The sequence below is a fragment of the Rana temporaria genome, chromosome 5 (assembly GCF_905171775.1).
Source record: "Rana temporaria chromosome 5, aRanTem1.1, whole genome shotgun sequence".
NCBI classification, from domain to species: domain Eukaryota; kingdom Metazoa; phylum Chordata; class Amphibia; order Anura; family Ranidae; genus Rana; species Rana temporaria.
This window is the reverse complement of record NC_053493.1, coordinates 343269256-343280074: the sequence shown is the minus strand read 5'-3', so window position 1 is coordinate 343280074 and position 10819 is coordinate 343269256. Positions and strand designations below refer to the sequence as shown.

General features: G+C 40.2%; 1 protein-coding gene across 2 annotated transcripts in view; it reads right to left on the bottom strand.

Moving 5' to 3' along the window:
• ZFHX4 (zinc finger homeobox 4) overlaps positions 1–10819 on the bottom strand; it is a 202520-nt gene that overhangs the window by 2375 nt on the left and 189326 nt on the right. For both annotated transcript variants that reach the window (XM_040354460.1, XM_040354461.1), the window contains exons 9-10: positions 4868–10231; positions 1–2126 (exon numbers count right to left, since the gene is read on the bottom strand). The exon at positions 1–2126 is cut by the window's left edge and continues 2375 nt beyond it. In XM_040354460.1, coding sequence (XP_040210394.1) covers positions 637–2126; positions 4868–10231 — 6854 coding nt within the window. In that variant the 3' untranslated portion in view covers positions 1–636. The remainder of the gene's footprint in view (positions 2127–4867; positions 10232–10819) is intronic.

Below are 10819 nucleotides of genomic sequence, written 5' to 3'. Positions count from 1 at the left end.
CCTCTCAGAATCCCATCTACGGTAAAACTGTACTATCTTGCAGGGTGAGCTCATAGGGATTTTGCCTGTTGTTCAGCAAGGGTTCTAAAGTCTATTGGTACACTAAACACACCTAAAAAATGTGTAAATGTATTCTAATAAAGATTGACATTTTTGGAGGGGGGGAAAAGTCACAGTTTTACCAGGCTTCTTGCTGCTTTTGTTTTAAACAAATGAGAAATGTTATTATGTTCTGACCTGAGAATTTAAAGCTACTGAATCACACCTACCTAAACTAAGAGAATTTCTCTTTGAATATTCTGGATCATCCCCCCATACAGTACATGCTAGCATTTTGGAATTCAATCCAGCTGAGGTGCAATTTGCTTTCGGAGAGTTTTTGGCTTGAAACAAGTTCCAAAAGAACTTGGAGGATTTTTTTTCCTTTATTTCCATACTTAAAGCATATATTACAAGCGCATCCAACCATCTGAAACAGTTCTGTCCATATCATATCGTCCTATATTGCCAGCATATCAATATGGGAAAACAATCCTGAGTCAATCATTTGGTACTGTATTTTTTTTTTGGGTTAGAGAAGCTTTGGAACTGCAATTAAGAAGTCTTTTATTTTAAGCAAGGGATCCTGTTTCACTCCTACACACTGAACATATCCACTCTGATGCTATTGAAATTACCATCTAGGCCAGAAGCAGGTTTCGCTTTGACTTCCAGTGGGTTATCTAAGTCTTCCAGCTTCTGGCTCAGCTCACTGTCAGACTCATCTGAACAACTTTCTGTGGGTAGTGAGGTTTGAACCCCTGAGGTGCTGCACAAACTTGAGGTAACCGTTGAAGGCAAGGAGAGGGAAGGAGGAGAAGAAGAAGGGGAAGAAGCAGCTTTCCTGGCAGATGCTTGAAAAAGAATATTTGGCCAGGACTTCATGGATAAGCGAGAAAGATGAGGATAGGTGTTATTAGAAGAAGCTGCAGACTGCGAGGTAGATGTGGTGTTAGGACTAGGGGAGCAGACTGAGTGAGGTAATAATCTAACATGCTCTTTGGCATTTCTCATTGCTTGTTTGATTGTTTTCTCTTTGTGCAAGCTTGATTGGAGGTGTTGGTTAAGTGCTTCATTTCCGCTAATAGCCACATCACAGGCAAGACACTTATGTTTGTTGACTGGGACTCGAAGCACTGTTTCTTGTGGGTCAAATAAAGCCTGACCAAAGTAACAGAAGGACTTTTGATGGTTTACTGCTGCCTCTTCATCAGTAAACATCATCTGGCACTTTCTGCATATAAATTCATGCTTGACAAATGGAACAATGCAATTGTCTGATAAGTCTGCACTTTTTGGGTGTGTTTGGGGTTCTTCTTTTGTGCTTTCTGTGGCAGGAATCTTTTCTGCCTTCTTTTCCAACTCTTCATTTGACTTTTGCTGTCGTTCATTTTCTATGTTAGGCGAGTTTACGTGTGAAGATTTTTGGTCTTGCTGTGGCGGCGTCTGCTGCTGCTGTTGTTTTTGTTGTTTTTGCAGTGAATCCTGCAGGCTCTGCTGATACTGTTGGTATTGTTGTAACAATGCACCAGGTGATAAGCCAGCAATCGTTTGAGGCACTGCTGGACCATATGGGAAGAGACTTTCCATCCCACACATTGGAGGGAGATAACCACCTTGCATTGTTCCATGAAGCTGGGGTGTGAAGTATGAAGCAAAGCCAGGAATAAAATATGGCAAGAACTGTCCACCTATAAAAGAAGATGGGTCACCAGAGAAAGCATTTTGAAGTGCTTGCAAATGAGCAGGGTCCATATATGTTTCAGCTTTGCCCAACATGGAAAGAGCAGATGAGATTTTTTCATCTTTTTTAGATTGCCTAATTTCAGATTTTGCAGCCTCTGATTCCTCCTCTTTGATCTTTTTGAATTTGTGTCGCTTAAGATTTTTTTCCAAGTCTTTGTTTTGTTGATCTGTCTGCTGTCCTGATAAACAGGATGATGACGAGGATGGATGGGATGGTGGATGATGTGGTGGTGGGGGAGTCTGCAGCAAAGATTTAGTGGGTGCACTGCTAAGAGAGAGGGCAGGAGATGGAGAAGCTGACGTAGGGAACCCAAGCATGCCGGCACCAGGAGATGTCAAATCTGGAAAGTCAAAAAAGAGACAGTATTTAGAACATGTTTATAGATATATTTTATATTCAATCTAGCCTTATGGTTAAAAAGCAATGATAGCAATCAATAAACCAAATAATACTGGCTTTTGGCCACATGGTATTTGTGGAAAAGTAGACTAATCTAAAATGAATACTACAAAGCAGATACTTAGGCAGAACTGTAGGCTTGTGCCCCGTACACACGATCAGACTTTTGCACGGCCAAACTAACATCAGAATTCCAACGAAATTCCATCGGAGTAAAAGCGAAAATTTTCTATTTCTAAACTGTGATGGAATTCCTCAGAAAAAAAGTCCGATGGGGCATACACACGGTCGTAATTTCCGATGGACTTTTTCCATCGGAAATTCCGATCGTGTGTATGGGGCTTCGGACATAATAAAATTTACCATGTTTATCAGCTATGGCAGTGGGGCCCGATGTCATTGTTTTCTATTTTATTTTTCTTTAAGGTAAAATAACTTAGCAAAAAGTGGAAAAAAGCAAGGACTGGTCTTATGTTCTCTGTTCTTTCTCCAGCATCTGTTCTGGTTGAAGATTATGTTACAATCAAATATAAGCTTTATCTATGCAAGACCCTTTCTGTCTGCCATCTTCTAGGTTTCAACAGAAATTAGGCGGAAGGCAGCAAAAAAATAACTGAATGCACGTAGCCTGAATCTTACGCTTAAAGGGGACCTTTAGTAATTTTTTTCATCTTTCCATCTATAACATTTTCTGCCCTTGTTATTTTAATTTTGAAAAGTAAAATAAAAATTATTTTCTGCCAGTAAATACCTTATACAGCCCACTTCATGTTTCTTGTCTAGTAAAACGCCTAGGCTTATGACATCATGCACAGCTCTCTCTCTCACTCTCGTGAGAGTTTGCCAGGAAGGGAGGGGGGATGAGTCATAAGAGAGCCAATGAGAACTGCAGGGCTGCAGAGATGGAGTGCCTCTGTGTAAATCCAGGAAGCAGCTTCAGCTGCCCACAGTTAAAATGGCTGAAGCCAGACTCAGTGGAGGGAGATTTCTGAAGCATATTTGGCAAGAACAGCATCGCAGTATATATAAAATAATATGCAAAGTGGTTGGAGGGAAGTTTCAGAATGGCAAAGATGTTTTTATTACAAATTATGTGAACAGACTGCAGTTCCTCTTTAAAGATACATTCTAGGCATACAGATGAAATATATAAGGTAGCTTGAATGTCTGCCCATTCAGTCCTGACATTCACACACTGTATCTCTATCCCACAGCACAGCCCTGTCTAGCAGGGAAGAGTACTTATTATTTCTCTTTTGTTTAACCTTCTCTTACAGGTCCCCTCTCTATCCCCATCCAGTAACTGGACAGTAAAAAGAGAATAAGCACATTGATGAGCTCACCTCTCTTTCACTCTGCTCTCTTCTACTATAAGCATGCTCTTTGCATTGTAGGACACCTGATTGGCTTCTTTTGCTTATTTCCCCTTACCCTCTCTGAGCTTCGCTGTACAGACTGTGCAGTACATTGCAAGAGGTTTATCCCAAGTGAGATTCAGGTACTTACACTGCTTGCATTAATATATATATATATATATATATATATAAAATTAATGTTTACATAATTACATTAATATCAGTCTTTTATACCTGCTTGCAGTTTAGCTTCATTGTTCTGTGTTTATTTAAGTAATTCTGTTTCAATAATATATTTTTAAGCTGCTTTTCTACTTGTTACTACAATTAGTTGTGAACAACAGATACTGTATGTTCTCAATACAAAATGTTTATTTTACATTTTTACAGATATAATATTTGAGCATTATTTATGTAGTAAAATATGTATGTTAGCTGTTAATTCCATGGTAAGCCATGCCAAAATAAATATTGCTAGATAAAATCCATCTGATGTACACAAGCCTATATTCCCTGTGGATTAACCAGAAGATCTTGTGTTGGGCCTGGATCACATTTTTTAATGAAATGCTCACTGGAAAAAAATATGTAGGCTGCCATTTCTGAACTTCTGACAATGCTAGTTGCCTAGCTATCTTTGGCTATAATATTATGTCACTGATATGGAACAAGCATCCAGAAAGTGAAGTGAAAACTCCTAATCTGCTCAATTTCTCTGATGCAATAACTTCACACCATCTATGGCCTGCCTAAGACTTTGAATATCCTCTTTTTCTTGTTCGATTCCCCCATCAGCACAGTCAGTATTGGTGGGGGGAATACTCCCACGCAGCTATTGTGTTCTCCTGGCGGAAGGGCACAGGAAGCCATCCCTTTCAGGAGAACACAGTGATTATTACTAGCAACTAGAAAATTCAGACATGCTGGTTGTACCCAAGTTGATCGATGGATCAACTTGGATACATTCAGCCTCTCAGCCTGTCCCTGCTAAAACAGCTGAGATTCAAACCATCCATTGCCGGCTTTAGAATCAGAATGGCAGTCAGGCGACTAGCACTTTTAGTAGACATCAACAATAGCAGCCTTTGTATTTCTTTAAATTTTTAAAGCTCTGATCTTTTCCTGTTATAACATAGACCTAATAATTTATGTTTGACCCAAATTACAATAATTTACAGATCAATAAAAGATGTGAGAAGGAACATTATCATTCCAGTTTATATAAAAAATCTTAATAGCATATAGTCTTTTTAAAAAGCTGTTGCATTTTTTTTATGATCACATTTATATTAGCAAAGAAGAATCAAATATTACAATTCACACTTACTGTTTGCACTCTGTGTAAACCCAGGCAATGGAGATGGGCTGTTCATCCCAGGAAGGAGAACTGAAGGAAGGCCAGGTAGCCCTTGGTAAGATGACAGATTGAGACCATGAAGAGAACTACTCTCCAGCATACTCGTCTGCTGAACAGTTAATCCCAAAACATCTGAAGCCTTCTTTATCCGATCCAGTTCTTGTTGTGCCATCAGTTGACGAACAGTAGTAGGGGCCAAATAGTCCTTCTCACGATCAAGCTGGCTTCCCACTGTTTCTCTCACCTTTGTAATGTGTTGCTTTGAAAATATATGATCTCGAATGGATATGCGTGCTGAATATTTTACCCCACAAAGAGAACACTCAAGTTTGGTTCCATCTGGCCCAGTTTGGTTAATCATGAAAGGCTTTCCTATGTTTATTTTAAATTTCTTCTCTTTTGCCCGTGCATTTTGAAACCAAACTTGGACAACACGTTTGGGAAGACCAATCTCATTGCCCAGCATTTCACATTCTTGCATTGTTGGAGTCCTATAATCACAAAAGCAAGCTTTGAGAACTTTTAGTTGAACATTACTCATTTGAGTTCTGAAGCGTTTATGACCTGGTCGGTCATGATTTTTGGCTTTGAAGAGGCTGTTGCTACCGAAAGAGTTTGGTGAACTTGGATCTGGATCTGCAATACTGGATGTTTCACTGCGGTCAGCATTGTCCTCATACTCATCAGTCATGTATATACTTTGGTCAAGATCACTTTCTCTGTCCATGCTATTGTGTGATGTATTTGTCAGAGAAAAGAAGAAACTCTCGTCACAGTTATCAATTGTGGGAGTAGTTCCTGTTTTTGGCAAACTATCATTCATTTGAATTTTTGGTTCTTTGGGAGTTTTTAAATATTTAGAGCTAACAGTCATGTTTTCTACATCATTGTTTCCTTCATCCCCTGTAGTAGCATCACTAATTGCTGTGTTAATTGATGATGTTTCATCAAAATCGTTTTTGCTTTGATCAAACCTTTCCACATGAGGTTGATGCAAGTTCTCTATGTCTTCATTGCATTCTGCCCGAAAAGATGATGGGCTTAAAAGATTCTTCGGTGATAGCTCAGCATTTTTGCTTACTGGTGTGGAAACAGTAGAAGGCATATCATTTTCACTGAACTGGTCATTCTTTGGAAGTGTCGGATAATCAAAAAACATATATTTATTTGGGCTTTCACCACCATCATCCATTCCAGCAAGAGGACTTGGTGGCAAACTATAACCAGCCTGCTTTCCCTCATTCCAATGTCGAGACCTAATATGACTTTCTAATGCTGACTTTGCTTTAAATAGTGCACGGCAAAATGGGCATCTTTTATGAGATTGAGCTGGACCTAAAGCTCTGAACTGACCTTTTCTTTCTCTGGCTCTTGTATTTTGAAACCAAACTTGCACCACTCTTTTTTTTAGGCCCACCTCTCTAGCAATATGATCAAGCATCTTTCGTGTTGGATTAGAATCCAACAGATATTTTTCATAAAGTATTTCTAGTTGCTCTGGGGTAATAGTGGTTCTTAGTCGTTTATCTCGATGTTGATCCTCACCACTGTTGCCACCCTCCCTCTCACTGCAGTTATTATCATCTTTGTCATCCATCTTCCTTTTTAGGGAAACAGACACAGATGTGGCACTATGTGGTCCACCAGCCTGTGGAGCCATGTGAGACATAGAACTGCCAAGTAACTGTCCTGCCATATTGTTAGGATCAAAAATCATATATGGCATGTCCATAGGCCTTTCTAAAAACTGTGAGTGGAGAAACTGATTTTGGGCAGCTAAGAAATGCATGTGTTGGTGCTCCTGCCACAGTTCCAAAGTTGGGAAAGCCACTGTACATTGATCACATTGGTATTGTAGCATCTGAGGAGGTAGGCTGTTTGGCAATGAAGTTAGAGATATTGGTAATGGGCTAGATGGAACAGGAGTGGTTTGTGATGCAGATGGAGGTCTTGCAATTTGCTGAGACTGCCTTTGCTGAGATACAGATACTGACAGTGAAGGCTGTGTGTCAGATGATGTAGAACTGGACTGAATTAATTTGGAGGCTAAAGAGCTAGCAATAGCATCAATTTGCTTTGGTTTTTCATTTTGCACATCAGGTTTTGGTGAAGTTTTACCAAACTCTGGTCTTGGAGATGGAATTAATGGTGTACTTGAGCCTGAACCAGAGCTCACTGTTGTTATAGTTGAGGCTTTTGATATCTCTGCTTGACTGGATGCCTTTGGCAAGATTTGATCTGTAGCATCCATTGAATCTTCAGTTTGGCTTTCATCTTGAAGATCATCATCTTCATCCTTATAACATAGCTTTTTCTGATGTGTAATTAAGTCAAATATTCTGGGGAATACAACGTTGCATTTCTTACATTGATATTGCATGTTGCTAGTACGGATATAGCGCTCATTGGTTAGCTCTCTTTTTTCACTGTCTTTAGTGTCAGCTTGATTTTCGTAAGTTTTTCTAGCTTTTTGACGAGCATTTTGGAACCAGACAACAATAACCCGTGTTGCCAAGTTAAGAACGGTGGATAGTTGTTCTATTTCATCATCTTTTGGGTATGCGTTAGTGTCAAAAAAGTCCTGTAAAACTCTTAGCTGATAGTCTGTAAACCTGGTTCTTGATGACCTTTTGCTAAAAGCGGAGTCTGACCTAAGAGTATCTAGGGAAGATAGTGGTGGCTCAATTCTTATATCCTCAAGAACAGTTATAGGGGGATTACTGAAATTGTATGGTGAATCTTTGTTTCTTTGACGTTCCTTAAATAAAGTGTTTCTAAACCAGTGTTTGATAACTTTCAAGGAAAGACCTGATTTTTCAGCCATCTCCTGTATCTGATCCTCATTAGGAGAATTATTAATGTCAAAATAGGCACGTAGTATCTTCAGCTGGTCATCTGTTATTCTTGTACGTGGGCGTTTAAACTGGGAATGTCGCAGGAAATTTGGATCTAAGCCCAGCTGTTGCTGGCACATCTGTGTAAGATCTGCAGATAAAGCATCCATTGGAGAAAGCTGCAGTGCAAGTTGTGGAGGTAAACCAGGATGCTGAACAGACTGCATCATAATTGAAGGAAAGAGGGGAAGGTCCAATGAGACTGGAAGTTGAACTGGAGGAGGAACTGATGGTGGCGGTGGTGGAGGGGGTGGTGGCGGAGGGGGTGGAGGTGGTGGAGGGGGTGGAGGAGTTGGTGGTGGAGCTTGCAACGGTGTTGGGGTTGAACTTGGAATCTTCACTGGTACAGATGGTGTAAGTGGGGGTGGAGGTGGAGCCGGTGTTGGAGGTGCAGAAGGAGGTGGAGGAGGTGGTGGTGGTGGTGGTGGAGGGGTTTCTGGAGAAGGTGGTGCAATTGGATAAAGCTTATCATATGCCTCTCTGTACTGGCGAGCAAATTTCTCCAGCTCTCCATATGGAAAGAACTGTCCATGCACATGTTCTTGGTGACTCTTTAGGATCAAAATATTTGAAAATAACTTACTACATGAACCACATTCTAGCTTCTCATTATTTTCATTTTCCCCAATCCTGTTTTTCTTTTGAACTTTTTGTCGGTTTTCATTATATTGTATAATCAATTCAAATCCAAAATTTTCTAGTAGAGCTTTTGCTGCATTTCCTCTAGCGCCAGAAGCAATACGAGGTGGTGGAAAAGTAGGTTCTAATGATCTTTGCTTCTTTACATCTTTGCTGTCTTTTGGAGCATCATTTTCATTTGCAACTTCTTGCTTTGGCTTTTCTTGCTTTTCAGAGACCTCTTCGTGTTCTCTGTAACATGATGTATCTTTTGTAAGCTGGCATTCAGACACACTAACATTGCTTTGTTCTTGTTTCATTATCCTGTTGGAATGGTGTTGCTTTTGTGGTTGATGCTGAGATTGTGTGGTTTGATACTGCTGTGCCTGCTGCTGTGCTTGCTGTTGTAGCATGTGTAGCTGGGTCTGCCCAACCTGGTGTTGTGTTTGAATTTGAAGCTTTAAATCTTCGAGGAATGATCCTGCCATCCCGGGCATTCCAAATGCAGCAGAGGAAGGTAGTCCTAAATCAGGATTTAGACTAAACTCTGTCCCAGGAATATAAAATGGGAAAAGAAACTGTGGCTGCTGGAACTGAACAAGAGCCTCTGGAGTCATTGGAAAGTGAGGAAGAAATGCTGGGTTTAAAAATTGGGGCTGAAAGTATGCAGCTTGTTGTTGCAGTTCATGCTGCAGTTGCATTTGAAGCTGTGCTGGTGACTGTTGTGGGTGATGTTGATGTTGGGTAGGAATAACCTCATGAGCTTGCTTTTTGTTTATTTCTTTGGCATCTAGGTGGGGTTCTTTGTTGTTTACATGTGGCAAACCCATGGAATCCAGCATCCCTTGGCTTGGGCTGCTAATATTCCCTGCTATGGTACTCCCACTAGTATTGTTACTACTTGGTTCTAGTTTTGCAGCCCTTGCCTTAGTTTGGTGAAGAACGGATCTCATATGAATCTCCAATGTAGAGCTTTGGCTGTATGCAACATTGCAAATGCTGCACTTGAATGGTTTGTTGTCAGTGCTGCTGTTGGTCTCTTGAGGAACTGGACTTGATGCTTCTTGCAAGACCTTTTTAAGTTTATGCAAATGAGACACAGAATTATAATGGACCAAAAGAATGTTCTTTTGAGTGAAGGATTCTTTACACACTGTACATTTATATGGTCGTGATGGATCTAAAAATTTTTCCATAGTAAAATTTGGCCCTTTTCTAAAAGGCAAAGTCCGCTTTGGTTCTGTGCCCAAGTCATCTGGAATGGAGCTACTGTCACTCCCAACTGGGCTAGCCTTTCCTTCATGGTCCATCTCATAATCACGCTCCGTGTCCTGCTCCAGGGAGTGCTCATCTGGGGCTATGCTTTCATTTTCAGCCCAGAGCTCCCCATTTACAGGTAAGGTTGCACAAAGCTGCTGTAGTTCAGTCTCGCTTAGCTCAGGGTGGCCCGTTTCCAAATGTTTTTTTAAAGCAAGGAATGTACGGAAGCTGCGTTGGCAAAGGCTGCACATGGTGGCAGCCCGAATAGCATGATACTGGGAATGTATCTGAAGCTTCTGCATAGTCTTAAAAGCCAAACTACAGTGGGTACAGCGGTATTTATAAACATGGCGATCAGAAACAGAAAGCTGCTGCCTCTTTTGCTGTTCACTTAATTGATCAGTTAGTAACTCGCAGTGCTTTGCATCTTTGTTGACAGATTTGTTCCATTCAGGGGTATCCAATGATTCCTTAAACATGTTTTGCTCTTCTGTTTTAATTTCAACTCCAGCCTTTAAATCATCTCCACCTTGGATGTTTTTTTCCTCTGTTGGAGGGTCACCTAATTGAAATAAAGAAAAAAAATGAGCATACAATTTGTGCTAATGCTTTTGTTCTCATTTGTATGGGCATAAAAGTTTTATGTGGATAAGCATTGTAGGATTTATTTTTCATGTGATCAGCAACAAAGAACAAGCATGTAATACAATAAAATTAAAAGGCAGAATCTGCTGTACAAGCTCTTATAAGCCACGTCGCTGTAGCCATTAGAATATGGAAAAATGATACAACTGATATCGTTAGAAGATGGCTGGAGACTGGAGGTCTGCAAAAATAATTCAGCTTTCTGCTCTCCAGATTTATGTATTAATGTAAATATCTATGAAAGCTGTACAATATAGAACCATTGTGCTTTTTTTCTTGTATGTTCTGTTTTATTTGAAACACAGACATATTTAATTTTGCCAAGTATTTTTTTTTACACCACTTTTGAAAGGAGAGTGTATCCAAAGCTGATGTTTCAAGCTTGGGGATATGCAGTAACAGCTTGCTGCATCCACTATCTCTTTCCATTGGTAAGAGCTTGGTACCTGAGATTGTAAATCTCTCCCTCTTCAATGACTCTTACAAGGAGGTCTCACTGTTTGGT